Source organism: Homalodisca vitripennis, chromosome 3, assembly GCF_021130785.1.
Source record: "Homalodisca vitripennis isolate AUS2020 chromosome 3, UT_GWSS_2.1, whole genome shotgun sequence".
NCBI classification, from domain to species: domain Eukaryota; kingdom Metazoa; phylum Arthropoda; class Insecta; order Hemiptera; family Cicadellidae; genus Homalodisca; species Homalodisca vitripennis.
This window is the reverse complement of record NC_060209.1, coordinates 32835796-32859040: the sequence shown is the minus strand read 5'-3', so window position 1 is coordinate 32859040 and position 23245 is coordinate 32835796. Positions and strand designations below refer to the sequence as shown.

The window sequence follows — 23245 nt, the reverse complement described above, 5'->3', positions numbered from 1 at the left end:
TCTGAGGTTACGCGTGTAGACGGTGACGTAGCCTTACCGGTGCACGGCTGACGTAGCGACACTTCACAGTACGCCGGCTGTGCCGGTATATCGCAAGGAGCGTCAGACTCTTAATGTACAGTTGATAAACGGTGTATGAACATTCAGACGTTTTGCATTTTATAAAGTGCACTTTACAATGGATTTAGCTATTTGGACCCAAGAACATAGTAAAGGTATTTATAACAGGTGTTCTTTGTTTATTTTCAATGCATTGTATTACCAAACAATACTACATTTTATATTTAAGACGCAAATTAGACACTATTGTCTCAATTCTACTATATTGCATGGACTAAATAGTTATTTTATCTATGTAATGTCATGCAAACAATCTAAACTTCTTGGAAAGATATAAATGAGTTAGTATTTTTGTTTGTTGGAATCATGAGGCAACCAGCTGATACCTATCTTTGATTAGAATTAATTCGTTATCACTTTCAGTTTACGTTATCTATAGATGTTTACTCAAGCCCACAATCAGCTGAGATATGCACAGCATTACAAACATGATAATACACAACATATTTATATAAGCACATTGAAAATTGTTATCATGTACAATTTCCGTTTTAGAAATTTAATACACTTAGTTATCTTTAAATCTCATGATATTAAAATTTAATTATAAAAATATAGTCACATGATAAGTAAAATCTGAATTTGTTGTACACATAACTAACGGTGTATCTATCAGTCTTTATATTATACTTATGTATAAGCTCAATATTTCGTAATCTTCCTTCTTTTACAATGACTTTCATTGATGCACTAGAATATATTTACCACTTCTCTATGAACTGACTCTTTCTAAAGTTGTATTGTTTTGTTAACATTATCACTAACAAAAATAGAAAATAAGTGTTTGTGCACAGAAATAGAAAAGTGTGAGAACATAGACAAGAAGGGGATTGGTTGATATAAGACACGGAATCATATGACAGATGCAGGTTTAAGTAGTCTTTAATGCTTATGTCTATTTTAATACAACCAAATCCCAAGTCTCTTGGCGTAGCACTGGAATTTGATTAAATGTAAGTCCCACATTCCGCCGTCCCCATAACTCTGGTACACTTTCAGGACCCCTCATATCTCATGGCAAAATATAGCAATTTGGTTACCTCACGACTCCCTAATAACTAGAAGCTTGTTATCTCAATATCCATTATCGTTTATAGTGATCCATATTAGGGCTTTCTTTCATATTTGTTCAGTTGCTATAGTCAAAATGTTAATTTTTTAAGACTAAACATTACGTTTATAATCTAAAAGTTTGCATTAGGTTTCAGTTTAAGATTCTCAATTTTACAGTTATTAAGTAAACAAAATTGTATTATTTGCCGCAGACAATTAATTGAGAAAACCCGAAATATTTTTGCGATTTTAGGATTTAAAATACCAAATCAATGACTAGATTATTTATTTATCATCCCCTAGTATCGTAAAATAATAATGTTCGTTACGCATACCCTTCATTTTTCCATTATGGAAAAAATTTATTGCCTTTTTAAGAGATTTAAATTATTTGCCCGATTATAACATGATGTAATAGGATGTATATTTACGGTAAATCAGCTTATCTTGGTGATAAATATTATTAACATGTGTTTATATTTGATATGTGATCATTCGTCATGTATACAGTGAACTCTTGAATTCTAAACCTTTATACTAGGTACTTGGAGACTAGCCGTGGAAGACTCCTGTTGGAATATCAACAGCAAACATCCGTAAGCACAGTATTATTTTCACCTGGAGAGATTTATGCAGGTAGCTCAAATAGAGTTTCATGAACGACTCAACAGGTTCTTTTTAAAATCGTGTTACTGTCTGTCTGTCTATCTGTCGGTGGGAGCTATGCGTGTGAGGTACACGGTCTATCTGGTGTCCTGCGCGTGTAATTCAAGTGCGTTCTCTGCGCTCCACACACTGATACATGCAGCTCCCGTCAAGATCTTACATGGAGATTTAAAAAATAAATTTTGTTCAAATTTTAAACATTTATTTTTTTAGATTAACTCATAAGCGACTCATGTATTTAGTGTTTAAATTAGGCTATTTTATTGCAACAATATTGTTTTATGAGTTGCGTAAACTGTTTTCGACGGCAATAAATTCTAATTACACCTCTGGAATGTGCCTCTTTCGTGAGCATTTGCTGAAAAGTTCGCGTAACTAATTTTATTTCATAACTAATTTTAACAGTATTTGAGCTAGCTAGCTATTTTGAAAACAACAATATGAGCACATATTTAACATTCTACGTACGTCTTAGAACCTGTATTGTCATTGTTTGAAAGTAAATTTTCTGTAATAATAGTTGGCTATAAATAAAAATATGTAAAAAGTATTTAGTGTACAAATACCCTTAATGTAACATTAATGTGCGTACTAAAGTTCATACTCAAGCTCTCCCCCCCCCCCCCCCCCCCAGGCAACAAACTGTAGTGATTCTTACTTCTACGGAGAAATGGAACAGTTAGTTGTAATTGCAAGGTAGGAATAAGCCTGATCACATGTCGCGTAACAGGCTTCGCTATTTCTAGGCTACATGCGTTATCTCAACGATGTCATGGTGGTAAATGTGTGATCCCATTGTTCGAACACATTGCTAGTTACGTGACATGCACTAAGAGGACGTCTATCGTGCCTATGTAGGGCTGAAGGTTCATCTAAATTTCAAACCTATCGCATAATCTGATTTCCAGATATCCCCTGAGTCACAAGCTTCGCTAACGCTCAGCCAAATCCTACGGAGAGATATGCACCGTGATCAATCTCGATCTAACGTATGTGGCATTTTACAACGCTTCATTTTGTGTAAAGATTCTTTAAGCATTTCAAGTCTATAGCATATTTTGTTCTCGAAACACCATGCCGAAACTTAGGGTTAGGAAACGCTTAGCAAAATTCCATTGAGGCACACGCACTATCATAAAACTCGATATTGCTTATTTAGAAATGAAGCTTAACGCAAAAATTTGAAGTCAACTAATTAGTTATTGAGATATTGTGCTGAAAAGCATACAGAAGTGAAATTTTCCAGCTCCCCGAGTTGTTAATTAGTGATCACAGACAATGAATGATTTTTAACTTGGGTCTTTTGTGAAAAAACGGTGGTCTTTAGAATTTTGCTTAAGTTCTACTCGTAGCAATTAATTAAGAAAATATTTACAAAAACCGGCGAGTTTTACAGATTTCACTGTGTACAACCTCTGTCTATATAGGGTATTCACAAAATATCAACAAACAACTGATATCTATAAACTGTGACATGTTTGGCGTTCTCAGCTTGTGGTTGTCTTTATTATTTTTTTTATAAATATAATAGGGTTTTGTAATTTTATCTTAAAGATTTTTAACAGACGCCATTTTGTTAATACATAAAATAACACAATTATGTTTGTAAATTTTCTACTATCTATTCAAACCTATGTGCTAAATTTGGTTTCTGTAGCTTAACTAGTTTTAGAGATAATACTTTTTTATAAAAACAAAATGACGGCTATCGGCTAAAACGAGACATTACAAGAACTATTATGAGATGAGTGTTATCAGCCAAAGAGGTTTATGACACCCTTTCGTGAACACCCTGTATGAAAGTAATTAAAAGCTGCGAGAGAATGACTCCATAATCACATGGAGTGTTTCAATAAGTTATCCCATCATATTTGAAGATATTTTGTGGGGTTTGTTAGGCAACCTACGATATGGGATTTGAACATTTTAGCTTAACCTACGATGTCTACACGAAGGTGTAGAAATAATCTAAACAGCAAAGATGTGCCCAATCTATTGACTAGGGATTGTAGACTGGGATAAGTGATGAAAAGTGGGGTAGACATAACATGGACCCTGTACCGTAGTTTGAGTTCGCAATGGCTAAAATAATCATTTGCAGGTATCCAGTTTTGAAAATGAGACCAAATTGTTTGCAGTCACATTATTGAATGGGAGAAACTTAAATAAGTAACCGGCGCACAGTGGGTATTTTGAAATTTTAGCCGGACAAAATTCATTTTATGAATATTACGGAAGGTAATATTTAATAATGGTTTTTAACACACGTATAGTCAAATATGTATGCTGCATCCTTTTTATTGTACTGGCAATGCCCATTGGGTACCCCCACCACAGGAAATTCTACTGATAGTCTAGTCAAGGATTTTCGCTGATCAAACACTTGCATGACCTACATGTATTGAAAACCACTATTTAAGAGCAGTTTAATTTAATCATGAAACCACAATTAATTATGTTTCTCCAGGTAATTTTAATTACGTGATGTGTATATGAAGTCATAATTAAATTAATTAATGGGTATTATAGCTTAACGAAAGTGGAGTGTTTTTTTTTTTTTTTTTTTTTTTTTTTTTTTTTTTTTTTTTTTTTTTAGTTAACTATCTCATATTTTGTTGTACCTACCGTCGTTTTCCGACAAACATTTTACGCTCGTATTTTAGAAAAAATAGTCTAATTTTTTACTATAGAATTTGTCGTTACGGATTTATGCAGATAACCTTACACGCGCCCCTTAAAGGGACTATTTCTACGTGAAAAATTAATCAGATTGACGTGAAATACTTTTGTACTTAGCATATACTTAATTCACGACTAAAAATATGGTATTATTTTTCTCAATTGACATTTAAATATGTAGTAAAATATATGAAATTTAATGTTTGACTTTTAATTTCATACCAACATGTGAAGGAAGGAAATTTCGGTTCTTTTAAATTACGATTATTATTATAAACATGTAAAAGTTACAGCACACCTTACCCTAGTAAATTTCTCGTAGCAATTTGCATTGTATATATTTTTATTAAATCCCTTTCATTATTACATGTAGTGTGGATCATCTGTACTATGGAACATGCCACTACACAAAAATACCTTAGAATAGTACTAGCACTCACTAAAATATCTCGAGGGTACACAGCCACAAGTGTTGCTATTGCTTACATGTAAACTGCCATCTTTAGAGTCATGCTTTAACTATTCTTGTCAATGCAATTCTATTATGCCTCTTTGAGGATATTTTATGTTTGTATGGTCAAATATGCATACATCAGTTTTATAACGTTATTATTGCTTTTTATTTATGGTCTATATTTTTATAAACTTTAAGAGATCAAATGTTCTTCATTATAAAACGTAACGTCATAGCTTATAAAGTCGGGTTGTGGTTTTTAATTTTAAGTATTTTATTTATTATTAAAAATTCATTCTTTTAATTAATATCATCAGATAGTTTTTGATAAAAATATCGTGTTGTATTTTAACATGGATTATTATATTATGTATTAATTAAGCACAAAAATAAAATTAACGTTTCAAATCTAATATACACGTAAAGTGATTATTTTTCTAGTGCAAAATCTTTCAAACAAAAATTTCATTTTGCCTTAAAACGTTTTAGATAACAAATTTTTAACAGTATTTATGATAAGAAGAGTAATTTTTAATATATAATATGATAGCCATTGTTATATTATTTAATTTTAGTGTTCATATTGGAGGTCTCATTGATAAATATTATGAACAATTTCGTATAAAATTGAGTCTCTTATGTGTGTTACTATTCCTTTTATAACGTAAAGTCCACTTATTAACTGTGCTATTTTATAGGACAACTCCAAATACTCTTCGTAAGAATTTTATATGATTATAGGTCTTGAAAGAATTACGATTTTCATAACAACGGTTTTAATCTAATTAACTCACAATCATTGCGGCAAAGCTATCACTCTGGGTCGTCGTGTATATTACAGAAGAATATTATGCTAAATGTTTTTAAACATGCCTTTATGACTTGGTAGGTCACTTTATGGTGGCCAACATAATTATTGAACCTTGGGCAGCGCGCCGTGTGCTAATTTCAGGAACCAAGCATAGCTTGATCCTTCATCAGTTATTTACTCGTGTAATTAATACAATTAAAACTCATTCATATTAATTCACAGAAGTTAGATAATCCACACAAAACAATAAATATTAAGTCAGTAATGAACTAAAATATATCCCAGTATGTAGGTCGTGCTGAAATATACAACTTAAGTTGGCCTTCACATTTCAAAGTTTCAATAATTACGTTGCTGATAAGAGAATATTTACAGCACTACACATTGTTAATATCAGCTGTGCAATAATCTATAATTGATTGCCATGCAGCTGCAGTGTGTACAGCTCGTATCAAATAGAGCAACGTAAAATGTTGTTTCAAGATAACGTTGATTGTTTAGATAGACAATAACTCAATGCACATAGAGTTTCCTTATTCGTTCCTAACCTAACTTATATGGTCTTACATTTAAAGCGTAGATAATGCTTTATTGGAACTGAATTTAACTCTATAAAATAAACTATATAGACTCTCATTTAGACTCATGAACTAATTTTCTCTCTTCATTTGTCAACAAGAGAAAATACTAAAGCGTTAACAAAATAAGGTTATGATTGCATGCCTTTAGTTGCCAACATCATAAAGCTTATCCACCCAAGGACATCTATAATGGACGTAGATCAAGAATCACATGATTGGCAGAAGGTTAGCGCAGCCTATCACTGAAGGTGCTGGACAAATTCTATGTCTGTCTGTTCGTAAATAAAAACTGTAAAACACAATGTCTCAAGAATAAACTGACCTGTATACTTAAAATTTCCCACGAAGTTTTTTCGATTCGCTGAAACCTGAATTCCGAGTTAAATAAATGACTTGCCATTAAGTTATCTCCTTACAGCACTGCCAAGAACTACGTAAGTAGGATTTGTGTTATAATTTGGTACAACAAACATATAAAATCGGGGTATATATAAAAACCAGATCCATTGTTATATAAATGTTGTTGTATCTTGAACGGTTTTGAGTCCAACACATATTATTGAGTGACAATTATGCAATCTTAAAAGGTCCTCACTATTTTTAGGGTAAACAGTTTTGCCTATGTTACAAAAGACGTAAATGGTATAACATGGATGGTTCCATTCAAACTAATTTGCAGCTAAGTAATTTGCAACAGTATGCATTTTGTAGGTTTTAATCGTTGTGATTTTTAAATACTTATAAATATTCCCAATCCCATCTCAACAAAAGTTTTTTTTATTTTAAATGATAATTTGAGAGGTTTAAATACAATCACACCTTAAGGTTGGTCAGGTACGGTTGATAAATGTATCAATCGGAAATCGCATATCATAAAAGCATCTCGTTTAAAACGTTTTACCTTAAATAAGTAAAAATGCCCTGCGTTGTACAGGGTATAATCATATTTAAAACTATTCTCAGACCTTTCTCTCGGTTTATTGCGAGTAAAAATACACACAATGTGCAAGTCCACGCACGCCATCTTCACTTGAACTTCTTAGAAGCCTCTTGAGAGACCTTTTCTTCTGGCCTAGCAATTTAATGTCTTTAGCTATACACGATCAATATTTGTCTCCTCATTGGTCTCAGAAAACTTATCCTCCTCAAGCATTCTATATCCAGCGTTTATAAAGCTGTCATCTCCCGTTGGCTATCCAATAACATTGACGGGTTAAATCCCCGTCATCAGCATCACCATTGGTGACACGCGGGCGATAGATGGCTGAAATTAAAATATAACATAACAGGGATTTATCATATTGACCTTTACGAAAAGGCTGTACCATATCACGTCCTTGGCCCACGTGACGCAGAGGACACGTACTTTATTCCTCTTCGGACAAGAAGCTTGCCCTATAAAATTGCACCTAGTCCTATAAGGGTTCTTCACGTTTAGAATAATTCACTATTAACTGTATGAGACAATTTTTTATGTATTTAACTGTTATTTTAAGTCCTATACGCCAAATTCCACTTCATCGTTAAATTTATAATAGTTTATTTGTTAACTTGTTTGTTAACTAACATTGTTAATTTCAAGTTTTGGGTTTAGCCATTACACACGATCATGATTCGTGAATGAGACACAATTACATTGTACTATAATGATTGTGATATAACGTAATTACTTTGAATAAATTGGATTCATAAAGGAACTCTCCAGTTTGTCAGTCACGTTTTCCCTTGAAGACTGACACTATTTTTTATTTCTAAATGTCGAGCACGACTGTTTCCGTATCCGATGCGGCGGTTGCACTGTGTGATTATAAGCTTCACAACTTGTGAATAATTTCATTTTACAGTCACTTTTGCATCTTGAAAAGTACAGTTGTGCTACTAATGCCCCCTGGTTGTAGTTTTCCTAAAAAATAAAATTATCTACCAATAATAAACATTTACCCATTGTTATTAGCTACACCACTTTATAACAAAAGTTAAATAAATAATGTTCATTAACTGTTACGAAACTAACAGAATTATACAAGTATACAGAATTAAAAAGATCTATTCAGTATTTCACTAGTTACCTCGACTAATTTCATAATTACGCAGTATAAATTTACTTTTTATGCATTTCACTGGTTAAAAATTAAGTATTGTAAATTAAAAATATGGAATAATCAGATATAATTCATTGTAATACGAGAGATGCGTAATATTTGTTTGTCCAGTTTGCAAAACTCGTGTAAACGTGATCCAGTTATTTCTAATTTACACTCGTTAAATTAGAGAAAATAAAGGTTAAGGTGTATTGTTTTCTTTTTTTACATTTCTATTTGCTTAACGTCTGCCTTATAGGCTACGATCTCTTTTTTATACTTTATACTAACTTTGGTATTTGCATGTTTTCCTCGCTAAGTCTTATTTAATATTTTTAATAAATAAATAAAACAGCAGTTAGGCTCAATGTATAAAAGAAGTACGCCACACATAGTGTATTAACAGGCTCGCTGAGCGCGCGTTCAAAATTTGAAATCTATAGCTCTTTCCGTTCTTGAGATGTCGACAGACGATCATGAAAAAGAATTTGACACGAAAAGTCTACAAAATCTTCCTCGACAATCTTTCACCATAATATATTTACATTTTTGTTCATTTATAGTTGGGTTTCATATCAGATTTGAAATAAAAATAAATCTATTCACCAAGTCACCATAAAATGGTGTTTTTTGTTTTGTGGTAGTTAGGCTACATATTTGAATATGTCACATGTTTGAATCTCTTATTGGTGTATTGAGTTTTTTACTAGTTTATTTATTCTGCTATTTTCTCGCTGTCATCATGGTTACCCGTGATACCATTTAAAAAAATTATTCACTAGCGCTCAGCCAAAACCCATGGAGTGAGATGCATCATCATCTAGCTCAATGTTCGTAACTATATATATATATATATATATATATATATATATATATATATATATATATATGCTGAGCACAAAAAAGACAAAATTTAAGCATGTTATGATCTTAAAGGGATTAATAAGGTCTTCCCTTGTCTGAAGAAAATTTAAATAGGTTAAAATATAAAAATCTTCAACAAGCCCATCAGTTACTTCCAATATCTAAATACCCAAATGGTTCAAATTTAAGATTAAAAGTAACTTTTTCAAATTTACTTCTGTGCCATTAATGATATAAAAGTTAGGTCTTTGAATGTTTTAGTTGCGTATTTACATTTGTGGTTATCTTCTTCTTATTTGTTGTGTTTCTTGTATTTTTAATATTCTTACTTTGCTTCCTGAAGATTTGGGTATAGACTTCCCCGAAATATAGAAGCTTCATACCCTTATTTTTTATTTCAATAAGTTAAATACTATATTTATATATATATATATATATATATATATATATATATATATATATATATATATATACATAATTATAAATAAAGCTTCAACCATGATTTAAAGTCTATAGTTCAATTCGTTTTCGAGATATTGAGGGACAGACATACAGAAATGAAATATTTCCAACCTAAGATTCGATAAAACAGCCGATACATTGAAATTTTGAGAAAACTAATTCAGTAGATTTGATTGATTAAGTTTATCAATTCGTTTATTTTCCATTGAAAAAAAATCCATTTGTAAAATAATCTACAAACACAAGGTATTATTCCAATGGTGATAGTAAAAACATGTTCATAGTCTGATATTCTTTTCTTATCTAAAATAAGCGAGTTCCTTCTCGTATTTTGTCTGATTGTTATCTTTTCAATGTCCAATATTGCTTATACTGTTTATTTGTTTTGGTTTTGGGAAGCGCGCATTGTCTGAACTAATCAATCTGTTATCAAGTCAAGTAAACATCAGGTTTCCGATATTTCAACAAGAGGGTATTGTGTTTACTCTTTTTTCAAAGGATAATGTCTAAACCTTTGGGGACTTATAACTGAATTTTTTCACTTTACTTTCTTTCACTTACTTTTCAGTTCATTTTGTCTACTATCTGTCACTGTAATACAAACTAAAAATATTTTTAATAGACCATAGTTAACTTAGAAAACACTCATTATATCAATATACTGTTGTATTCTTACATCGTATACGGAGTATGTATATTTGTTGTGAATATTACAATATACATGTATGTGATCTTTCAAAGTTATATGGTTCCGGCTCATTTGGAAGAAGTATGTAGATTTTTTGTTAATGAAATACTAATTATTAATTTATTCTCATGGGAATTTATTCTACACGTACCATTATCTCAAAACAGTTTGAGGTACACAAAACAAGGTTTTTAACAAAAGTTTAGTACATGTTATAAGCATCACAGAACCGTTTTTTTCCTAAATTCATAAATAGCAGAATTGTGTGGGTTACAATAGAAGTATACTCCGTATCAACCTGGACAACGAATTTCCCTTGATGATAGAATAGGTCTTATGGCATTTTACATGTAATGAATTATCGAAAACCATTGAAGATACCAAAAGATTATTTATTGCAAAAGTTTAAGTAAATTTTATAACCATTCCATATAACATTTTTTTCACTAGGCTCTATAAGTAGCGTAATATGACTTTGTTTAAAGTTTAAATGGGCGCCATATTTAAACGAAAAAGTACCAACTTAGCCATGTATAAAGACATAAAAAAAATAATTTTGTACCGATTTTCATCTGTATTGGGTTCTTTTGCCTCCATAAAGGTGGTGGTAGTGGAGTTGGGACAAATTTTTTAGGTGCTATTTCTATGGAAACTTATCTTCCATAAACCCATGACTTTGATGAAAATTAACGTCTATCGCATGATCTGGTATTAAGTTACGAACTAAAAAAATATACTATTTTTATTTTTATTTCATAGATAGTCTAGTAATCAGCTAACCCAAATTAAAATTAACACACTCGATTTAGATATTTATCATTAATAGATTAATGGAACTTTCAGATTCTTACGTAAACAACAGAGTGTTGGGTGTCTAACAATGGAACCGGATCGTTTAAACAAATTATATACAAGTGAAATAAATTTACTTTTTAGATTATGTTTAAATTGTTCAGAGAGATCAGTTAAGTTGAAGTTTCAACTGCACATGGAACAAAAGGGGTTAAAAGTTACCTTTGGTGCAAATAAATAATTAATTACCCTCAATTGGGTGGTTCTATCAATGTTTGGGTGAGTTGATTTTTCAATTTCTAAATCAAATATGTTTTAAATAATTTCCTTAAAAAGTTGAAAACTATAAGTAGACTATATAAAAATATTGATTATTCCATGATGAATTATAGTATACACTTGATTTGAGCAATCGATGTTTTCATGAGGTTCAAGGAGAAACAGGAAATGAAATTCATATGGAAATATATTTTTTATATTATATAACTTATATTTAAATTTTTTGTGACTTAAATACTCAGAGAAACAATATATTTAAAAGAAATGCCAAGAACATATCATGACTTTAATTAAAAATTATTTAAGGGATTGAATACATTTTAATGTCCACTAATATATGCCATTACATTCAGTAATATTTTATATACATGCTGCATAAATATATATTTATCTTAAGATCGTTGGGCATTATTTCAAGGCAAATTTTTTTGGGCAAATTCCTTGTGTGATGATAACTGAAAGTACAATTGTTCCTGTCCTAAAGGTCAGTCATTATAAAGCAATAAAGCAACGAAACCAAAAACTGGCAGGACTAATTTATACGATAATGATGGAATTTGTAAAATTTCCATCTCTACACCTCGTTAAGTAGTATTTGGATGATTAATCCCCGAAGCTTCAAGGAACAAAAGGAACATCGATGGTAATGGCGAGGTAGCACCAAGTATGATTTTTCAGTAAAATTCATTTTTTTCAGTGAAGAATGAATCGCTGCTTAAGTTCAAATTACCTCTTCAGAATAAATCAGAAGTCGCGATTAGAAGTAAGTTACGAATGCGAGGATTCTCGTTAGACAATCGCTCTAATGTACCAGATCTGGACACTCTCAGCCTCAGCAATGCCATCAATGTTCATAACCTTTTCTTGGCTGCGACTTGTCTATAAGTACAAATGTTGTCATAGATTATCATTGGGAAGGTCTTCTCTGAGCTCCACCTCGTATCGCTTTTCATTTCGTTTTGTAGCCGTATGTGAATGTAAAAGAAACGAGGCATTTCCTTAGCCATTTCTGTGGTCCATTTCTTTAAACTGTCAGAAAAACCATACTTGTACACAGTTCCATAAATTCAACTAAATTTTCAGTACCCGAAAAGAGGGCGCACGCCTGTTCCCTTACGCAACTGGAGATCTGGCTATGGTAACATTCCAGATCCATTTGTATGCCTCGTATTTGTTTTCTGCATGCTTCCTCAGATTAATAACTTCCTTGTCTCGATTAGACTAAACTCATCACGTATGATCAACCACGGGGCCTATACATCCACTTTAGCTTACAGGAGACTACATAATCCATCGTCAAGGGATCGTGTGCGACAAGACGACATTATTACCCTCGGTAGCAATATCAGTACGAACCTTTTAAACAAAGCGAATAATGACTCGTTTCTAGCACTTGGCAATTATTGTGATAGCTTGCGAATCGCTCTACAATCGTAATTAGTACTGAATGCAACTCACAGATCGCTGGCTCTTGTACAGACTATATCGGGCGTACGCTGCGTCTCACCGTCATCACACAATGGTCCATGTGTCACAGCACAGCCAACATCAGATAAGCCGTTGACTCCCAGCTGCGTACAGTATCAACGCATTCACCTCAATGGATTTTTGTGATAACTTTTAGTCACTTGAGCTTGCGTCAAGTGATAATCATCTCGGCAATCAACCCAACGTCGTCTTTCTCTTGCATACACATTCTAGTACGGAGGCGTTTTATTTGAATCTAAGTGAAACCTACCGTAGCCCTTAAACCATGATTCATGATAGTTCAGCCTTGGTAGATGCATTTGTATTTTCCTTAATTCAAAATTGAACCATCTTTTTTGTTTCATGATTAATGTTTAAGGATCATGTTCATTTTAAAGTAAAGTGTATATATATATATATATATATATATATATATATATATATATATATATATATATATAAACTACGAAATATTAAGTGTTTTAGACATATATTTAATTTTTTGGACTCCAGAAATAATCCGTTAAATCTGATATTGCACTATTGCTTTAACATGAATAAGCCAACGCGTGTATTAGTTAACTAACTGATTGATATGCTCTATATTCTGAGTATTAAATGGATTAAACGTTACACGACCAAATATATACTTTAGGCATTTTAAACAGAATTGCATGAACTTTTTCACTTCATGGCACATTTGTTTTGTGTCTAAACATCTTTCTATCACTATTGGCCACTAAACAAGTACAAGAATAAAATAAAATGGCGTTATTAAGTTCTAATGAAAAGTGGCTAAGAATGTTTACTTCTTACACATACAAAATTCCTAAACATCTACAGTTTTAAAGAACTAATTTGTTCCTACCATTGTTATTCTTAATATTGTTTTATATAAAACATACTAAGGTTTCAAATGTAATTTTTATGTTTTGTGTTATTGCTGTTGTTTTATAATGCAACTAATACAATTTGTGTGAATAACTTTCATTGTTTCACTGGATCTGTTTTCCTACCAAAATATTTAATAAAACTCCATTGTTAATACTATAGCCTGCAAATATTTGATTAATTACTGTCCCAATATATTAATCATGAGTAACAAATTATGAAACTATTACATTTATCTTTCATGACTGGTTAATCAAACCTCATAAAAATACAAATAAGTGTCGTTGCACGTTTGAAATTATCGTTTTACCAGTTACTCATTCATAGAAAGCTTGTAATACTTGGTTTCAGGGTTCCACCCCGCTTGTGTTTAAAGTTATAAACGTCTAGATCGTATTAGATTCATATTACGACAAAGATGTCGACAATGAAACTGCTCTGCCCAACTAGCTTAACAGTTCCAGGAGCCGAGAACCAGTTCAGGAGCATTATACACCCTTCCCAATTCGACAAATTATAATTTTTATGTAAATATTCATATTACGTCAAAGATATCGACAATGAATTGGTTCTTCCCAAGTAGCCTAATAGTTCAAAAACCAAATTACATTCTGCACTCTCCTATTTCGAGAACCTTATTGAAACTTGGTCGGCTTATTGACTTCTTTTTCTTTGGAAAAATTCCTACATCAGGAAGAAACCAAGTTGGGTCTTGACGCAATGCAAATCGATTTTCAGTTCCTAAACTTTAACCTCTTCAGTTCGGAAACTACTAATTAAACAAATATTTTGGCATATCCTATATAAATTCATGGTATTTCAGATTAACTCAATAATTACAATAACTCAATAATAACTCAATAATTAACTTATTTACTTTCTAGGCCTAATGCTAAGGTATGAAAATGAATTAGTAAAGCAGTTTATAACGTAATCTAAAGGCCTACAGTATAATGGCCTTAAAATTATGTATACATTTACAGACATGGTCTATATAAGCTTTCAAATTTTCCTTAAAGTGGGTATTATAATTTTCTTACGATATACTTTGAATGCACTGTAATAGAGGTCGCCACGATACTGCAGGATAAGTGTAACAGGATATGTTACAGCTGGTAGCTCTAACCCTACGCTTAGAAATTCACTCCAATCACTTCAGTGCTTCTTAAGCTGTGAGTAGAAATCTTTTAATTTGAGAAAGCTCTCAGAGACAGGAAGAGTACCAATAATTACAAAACAACAACAAATTGAAATTTTCAAATCATCAACTGCGACTCACATTCATTTAATTCAAATAATCTTATTACATTCCTATTTATTATGTTGCATTATAATTATTTCGTATATCACGTTGCATGTGTTTTAAGTTAATGTTTGTTAACATTCTTTACTATCTTTTCAGATAATATAACAATGGTACTGCAAACAGAATGGTGTCTTCATTTTCCAAAAGTATCCCAGCATCATGCCACGAGAGTAGTCAGCAATTATGGCAGCTAAACGTACAGTACATCGTACTACATCTCCATGTGGAACATCCCATGTTATGAGGTACTGGAGGGTCTGTGGTGCAACACTTCTTCTCCTCATCATACGAACCACCGAGACCTTGATCTGCAGCAACATCAATGCTCGCAACAGTGCAGCAGATCTGAAGCAGCTGGAGGGATGCACAGTCATTGAAGGTTTCGTGAAAATTGTGCTAATGGAACGCACCAATGAGACGGATTTCGAACCTTATACTTTTCCCGAACTCCGGGAGATCACTGACTTTCTCATGGTCACCCGCGTCAGGGGCCTAAGGAGTCTGGGGAAACTGTTCCCCAATCTAGAGAGGATCGGAGGATATAGACTTATGGATTCCACGAACTTTGCTCTTGTGGTCCACGAAATGTGGAGTCTTGAAGACATTGGTCTGAAATCCCTAAAAGAAATAACCAAAGGATCTGTAATTATTTATAAGAACCGAGGTAAGTCCTGAATTTTTAATTTATTTCTTTCATTAGGCTATAATTAGACAAAACCATAATTGAATATCATTTACCAAAAATATAGTACTTTTACGTTTTCAAACAGATCATTAAATCATTGATCATTCAAAATTAGTGTTGATAATTAAAATCATATGTTCTTGAGACTACACCTAACAGCTTCACCAAATGCATAATAGCCTAATAGAATGAAGAGTTGGAGATAGAATTGACAGCGAATAAATAAAGAATGCTAGATTTTTTATAGGTTCCAAACACTAAATTATATAAAATTATGCATTAATAAATAATTTGCTAAATCATAATGTTTTACATCCAGGCCTGTGTTATACGACGACTATTAATTGGAGTCTAATCCAGAACAAGTCGGATGTGAGCAAGAACTATGTGGCTCAAAACTATGACCAGGCGAATTGTCCACCATGTCCAGACTGCAAAGATGGTTTATGCTGGAACGGGGCACACTGTCAGGTTAGTTCTCCCGTCCTGCCAGTTCTCAACCAGTTTGTTTGAAAATTATTTCTTGTTCTGAAAAGAGATTATTTCCAGATACAGAGGATGGAACGCCCGGACTGCCATTTTCGTTGCGTTGGTGGCTGCTTCGATTCCGGGCCGAGCGGATGTTACACGTGCCGGGGTCTCCTGGATTCGGCTGGTAACTGTTTGGACCGATGCCCCCCAAAGACGTATGTTTTCAGTTCACAAATTATCGTTAAACATTATTTATAACCTCAGTCTGAGCTATTATTTGTCCGTTTATTTTATTTTATTTTGTATTTTATTTTATTTTATTTTTATTTTATTTTTATTTTATTTTATTTTTATTTTATTTTTATTTTATTTTTATTTTATTTTTATTTTATTTTTATTTTATTTTTATTTTATTTTATTTTATTTTTATTTTATTTTTATTTTATTTTTATTTTATTTTCATTTTATTTTATTTTTATTTTTATTTTATTTTTATTTTATTTTTATTTTATTTTTATTTTATTTTTATTTTATTTTTATTTTATTTTATTTTTATTTTATTTTTATTTTATTTTATTTTATTTTTATTTTATTTTATTTTATTTTTATTTTATTTTTATTTTTATTTATTTATTAATTTTTTATTTTTTTTATTTTTTTATTCTATTTATTTATTTATTTATTTTATGCTAAGAATGCAATGGAGCCTAGAATGCACAAATATCAAAGGTTTATTAAATTTTCATTTTTGATTTCAAACACTCTGAACATGTGAAGTTCCTAACTAGTCTACTAGGCTCCTGAACAACAAGAAGCCCTAAAGGGAATGACAATTTAATCATTATTTCATGCCAGCGCGCCTTGAGCTTCATAAATTTAAATTAGCCACAGTTCTATCGCATATATGGGATTTGTAGCCCACAAAATTGTCTCAGAGGACCTCGTAAGCAGTTCCCACTCTTCTCGCTTTCAAGCATTGATTTGGGCTAAAGACCCCAATCATAGTTTAGTGAGCGTATCTCTTAATCGGTTGTCTTTGACGAATTTATAACATGTGGCATCATGTTTTCAAGTTACTATTTGCATTTATAAATTTTGAAATGGAGGCCTCCGTTAAATTTACTTTATAATTTAATTCAACTGAAATTCTAGAATTGTTAGGCGTTCAGAAATCATCACAGCCACATCGTAAGAATGTTCCAAAACGAACATACCTCGTGTCATGGCACCTCATGCCAGAAACGAATCATTTCTATCTACTGCTGTAGATAATATCGGTATTCAGCTTTACCCATTATCAGTATCCAATTTAACTTTTGGCAATAAGTATTGCATCGAAAATATCAACACAATTGTTTCAAGGCCTCATGTATACAATGTTTTTAAACTTAAGCGTAGAAAATATGCGACAATATTGTTATAACTTAGCCATACCATGTAGAATCAATATCGTTTCAGCAGTAGAGGTTACAATGCGTGATTTATTTTAGGCTTGATGCTTTCTTTTGTGCACATAACCTTCAAGCTATCAAAGTATACTAGTGCGAGCAGTTTACAAGTGTTAAATTATACAATTTTTTCATAATTGTCGAATAAAGATTAAAATAGCATTTTTTTAATCCTATGCACGTAATTTCACTAATAGTAACAACAACTATTGTACTGTTGCAGATACGAGTTTCTAAACCGTAGATGTATAACACGTGAGGAGTGTATTACAACACCACTGTACGATGAGGATGACGGTTCTAAGTATTTAGATAACTATCTCACATGTGAGGACAAGTGTGTAATGGACTGTCCTGCAGGATATGGGTACAACCTGGGACTAACAGACTGCCACCCATGCAGCGGTGTCAAGTGTGAGAGATGGTGTTTGGGTGCACATGTTATAAGTATAGAAACTGCTAAAGCTTTAAGTGGATGCACGCATATCGCAGGATCAATCAAAATATCAATCAGATCTTCAAATCCAAAAGAAGTTTCTACTGAGCTAAAAGCTCACTTAGGTTTGATTGAGAAAATAACCGGTAATCTAAAAGTAATACGGTCATCTGTTACAGACTTTAATTTTTTGGAAAACTTAATTTCGATAGAAGGCGAAAATATTCCGGAAAGGAATGCTCTTGTTGTAATGGAAAATCAGCATTTACAAAAACTCTGGGACTGGAATGTCAAACAAAATTTGACTATTTTAAAAGGACGGCTGTTCTTTCATCATAACCCAAAACTGTGTTTGGAGCATATCAATAAACTGTTGAAGGTGATTCGTTATGAACATAATGTTTCTAATTTTGAGATCGGGAAAGAGTCGAACGGGTATAAGTTTTCTTGCTACGAAGTTGCTATAGAAAACATAACAGTCACTTCTAAATCTTCCGACATGCTCCAGATTCATGTACCGCATTCAGAAATAAATGGTACCTTGGGAGCTGTTCGATTCGTGGTATATTACACAAAAGATCCCTTTATGAACCTTTCAATGTTTGATGATCTCAACCAATGCTCCGACCACGGTTGGAAGACCAAGGACTTCTCGATATATCCTAATGATGCCTATTTCAGAAACAATGGATTCTTTGTCGATCTGATAGGTCTGGAGCCATTTACAATGTACGCATTTTATGTCACAGCTTACAGCATCAATAGAAAGGGTGCAAGAAGCCGGATGAACTACGCTAAAACCCTACCTTCAACACCTTCAGAATTAGCTCAGTTGCAAGCTTTTTCTAATGCATCTAGCACAATAACACTCCAGTGGCTTCCCCCAAATTGTATTAATGGGAAATTAAAAGAGTATATTGTGACGTGGTTCGAGCTGGAAGAACAGACGCCGTTGGCAGCTCTGCGAAATTATTGTGACCATCCCATAACCTACAGTACACCAACATACCCGGAAATGCACTTCACTACCACCCCTCAGACGTATGCTGAAAGCAGCGACTGTTGTGAGGTTGAAAATAAACCTACACCTGCAGCAAATAGTTTACAGAATCTATGTTTGGTGGAAAAAGAAAGGTTTGAGTTCATAATCTATAGGCCCTCAGACCCAAATGCACCCAAATCAGTGAATAAATTTCTCTTTAAAAACATTAAACACCACACGGACAGTATCAATACTAAAAATAGCACAAGCTTGGAGTCTAAAACAAAACAAAACGTAATACGTCTCTCACCGTACTCTCTTGGAACGACCATAACAGGCTTGAAACACTTCTGTGACTACGTGATCTCGGTGGCGGCCTGTAGATCAACAGATCCTGATGAGCCACACGTATCTGAAACACTTAAATGCAGTAAGAGAGAGATTATTATTGTGAGAACTCAAGAAGACAGGATGTCAGATAAGATTGATGGAGAAATACAGTATGAAGTAGTGGATGGATCATTGGCCATAACTTGGAGTGCACCGGAAAATCCAAATGGCATGTTGGTTGCTTTTGAAATACACTATCACACCAGCAATGTGAACAATCCAAAACCGATTGTTGATTGTGTGACAATTCCTGAGTACGAGAAAAACGGAAGGCGTCACTCGATAACAGGGCTATCTTCAGGAGATTACGAATTCAGGATTCGAGCAGTATCGTTATCAGGTGGGGGACCATTCACTAGTTCCATCCGTTTCAGTATTGAAGATGAAATTTTCTCTACATCTGAAATGCTTCTAATTGGTCTTGTACTGATTATCGTAACAGCCTTTATGCTCCTTACGATTTCGTATTTCTGTCGAATAAAGCCTTACGACAATTATAATGTCATTTTTGCAGAAGTAAATCCAAATTACCAGTATATTGCCGACCATTTTGAGGTTGAGCGTGAAAATGTAGAATTTGGGCGTGAACTGGGAGTAGGTAGTTTTGGCAAAGTTTATGAGGGAATATTGAAGCCAAAGAATACACATTGCGCGATCAAAACTCTGTTTGAAAACGCAACAGAAGAGAACGAACAGGAGTTTCTTAGAGAAGCCACCGTTATGAAATCAATGGTAGATTCTAACCATATCGTTAAACTGCTTGGCGTGGTATCCAAGGGAAGTCCATCATTGGTGATAATGGAGTTAATGGAGTTAGGAGATCTCAAATCGTATTTACGAAAATTGAGAGAAATTCGCCCTTTAAGTAACGCAACAATGATAAAAATGGCGATGGAAATCGCTGACGCAATGACGTTTATGGAGGCACAGAAATTTGTCCACAGAGATTTAGCAGCGAGGAACTGCATGGTCGGTAAGGATTTAACGATCAAAGTGGGCGACTTCGGTATGGCACGTGATATTTATGAAACTGACTATTACAGGAAGTTGAACAAAGGGTTTCTACCTATAAGATGGATGGCGCCTGAGAGTTTGAAAGACGGCGAGTTCACGAGTCAATCGGATGTGTGGAGTTACGGGGTGGTGCTCTGGGAAATCGTGACAATGGCCGAGCAGCCGTACCAAGGCTGTAGCAACGAACAAGTGTTACACGAAGTAATATTAGGAAAGACACTGGATATTCCAAAAAATTGTCCATTATCATTGAGGTCGACTGTACGGTCTTGTTGGAGAACTAAACCCTCCAGCAGACCCAGCTTCATGCGTATTCTGTTCTCCCTCGAGTACTACCATGACGAGGATTTCAAGCAGACTGCCTACTTTTATACCAGGGAAGCGGAGATCATCAGGAATTCTATGTGGGGATATGTGGAGATGGAGCCTTTGGTTGATACACTTCAAGAAGTTTAAACAATACAGGGTGTTCAGAAAAAGTGTTCCAATACTTTGGGATTTTGTTCTACACATAAAAAATGAACAAAAATGTTCATCTGAAGGTATGTCCTAAAGCCTTTAGTTTTTCGTCTATCTGGCTGTATATGTTTTTATAAAACAATTGTATATTTTGAACCTCTTAAGATAAAGTTATGAAACTTGAGAATTGTATTAACCTTTGGTAAACCTTAACAAAATAACAAAATCCTTTTACCCGTTTCAAAACGCCGTCTGTTAAAACAAATTTAATCGAATAACAAAAAAGGTATAGTTATAAAACATTTTTATAGGATGCCAGCTATTTCGTCATTTCGACCAATTCCAAATGGTACCTTTTTTAAAGAAATCCGACAACGCATAAGCGATCACGACCACTTTATAGGTGTGCTTGCACAAGCCGGGAGCAACTAAGATTTTATCTTTTGATAGGCATCAGCTATTTTAAATAGGTTACACAAATTTTATACAGTAGCAACTATTTTGAAATTATTATGACAAGTCCATCGGTACTGTACACGTCCTAGTTGAGATATCAGTTGTTTGTTGCGTATATGATGCTTTATAACTATAAAGTGATCTTGCTCGCTTATACGTTGTCAAAAGGTACCGTTGGAATTTGTATAAAAATGTGTAGAACAAAATCCCAAAATATTGGAGCACTTTTAGTGAACACTGTGTATATGAACTCAGTTAGTTCATAATACACAGAATAAGTGTTCTTACCATTTTTAAGATTCATTCAAATATATATATTTCTTTTTTTATATGACAACAAAATCAATTCAAGCTTAATGAGAATAATGAATATGGTTGTTTATAATTATTAAATGAGTTAATTTGGTAATAAAAGAAGTATACGTGTTTGTTTTCTTATTATATTCTAAAATAAAACTGTTACAGAAGAATATTATCTTTGTTTCCACAAAGAATAGGGTTTTATGTTTTAGAGGTTTTATAGCTTATGGCCTTGATTTATGTCAGTGAATAGTAAATCATTTCAATTATTCTACCCTTCAAATAAATTTTATTGCATTTAAGTTAGTTTATTTTCTTGAACAAAAAGTGGTTGTTACTTTTATAAATTAGGTTAAAAATATACCAGCAAATAATGAGTTAATTTTTATTAAGTATAAGTTTTATGTTCCCTTATTTGTTTAATTGTGGTCTATTTGATTCGCTTATTAAATTATTCCAAAGAAAAGAAAGTTGTAAAGAGTTTATTGCTCGAAAGGAGAACAGTGTTGTAGTGCCATATATAACCAAAACTTTGGGAGTTTTTAAACTGTGTGTTTCTAATTATAGTTGTACATAATATTAAACTATTTTGTTTAGTTCGAGGTAATTATTTATTTTTACAGAGGAGATTTTAATTATTTTATTCATTAATATCCAAAAAGGCTTAGCCTTATGTTGTATTACACTTAAGGTATAATGTTATTGTAATTATTTCTTACAAAACGTTCCTAAATATGTGTTTAGTACTTAGTATTTTTATTATTAAAATGTGCTTTACATTTTATAAATTCAAATAAATTTATTAATATTTAAATGTGTTTTAATCCCTTACAAAATCAATACGAAACGATACATTAAGTATAATTTATTTTTAATAGCAATATTCGATTTAAACATAGGGATTAGCTGTCTGGGAAATGTTTGGTAATGAAGTCTATTAGGAAATAAGTTTGTGCGATCTCAGGTTATTTAACAGTATAGGGTCACATGACTGTACGACTACAGTATGTGTGAATAAAAGTCGTGGAGTGAAATGTTTATGTAGTAATAGGTTTGTGTGACTTCAATGGCTATTGTATCGCATCACTATAGGCCGTATGGTTGTGGGATTTCTATATGACTTTGGTACAATAGGCTTGATGGTTCGTAACGCTGTAGGACCATGGTATGGACATGCTTAGAGGAGCATCGGTCTACGGGACAGAAAGGAGGGGACCATTCTTAGAGTGTTGTATTGCTAGTTTTTGGGGTCACAGTGATGTGAGGTCGGGGAGGTAAGATCATATGGCTGTAATATCGCAGGATACCATTTAAGGTCCATAATTTAATTGTACTATCAAGCTTAACGGTCTACCTAATCATTATTAAACAATGAAATAGACAGATAAAATTGATTTCTTTAGTATCAGT

At 32.8% G+C, this 23245-nt stretch overlaps 1 protein-coding gene across 1 annotated transcript; it reads left to right on the top strand.

Annotated features, from left to right (window-relative positions):
- On the top strand, nt 1-22649 carry LOC124356788 (insulin-like growth factor 1 receptor). The gene is made up of 5 exons (XM_046807995.1): nt 1-215; nt 15291-15858; nt 16199-16350; nt 16429-16565; nt 18022-22649. Exons 2-5 carry the CDS (start codon nt 15378-15380, stop codon nt 21074-21076), a joined length of 3825 nt encoding a protein of 1274 aa, XP_046663951.1. The 5' UTR covers nt 1-215; nt 15291-15377; the 3' UTR covers nt 21077-22649.
- The last annotated feature ends 596 nt before the right edge of the window (nt 22650-23245 follow it).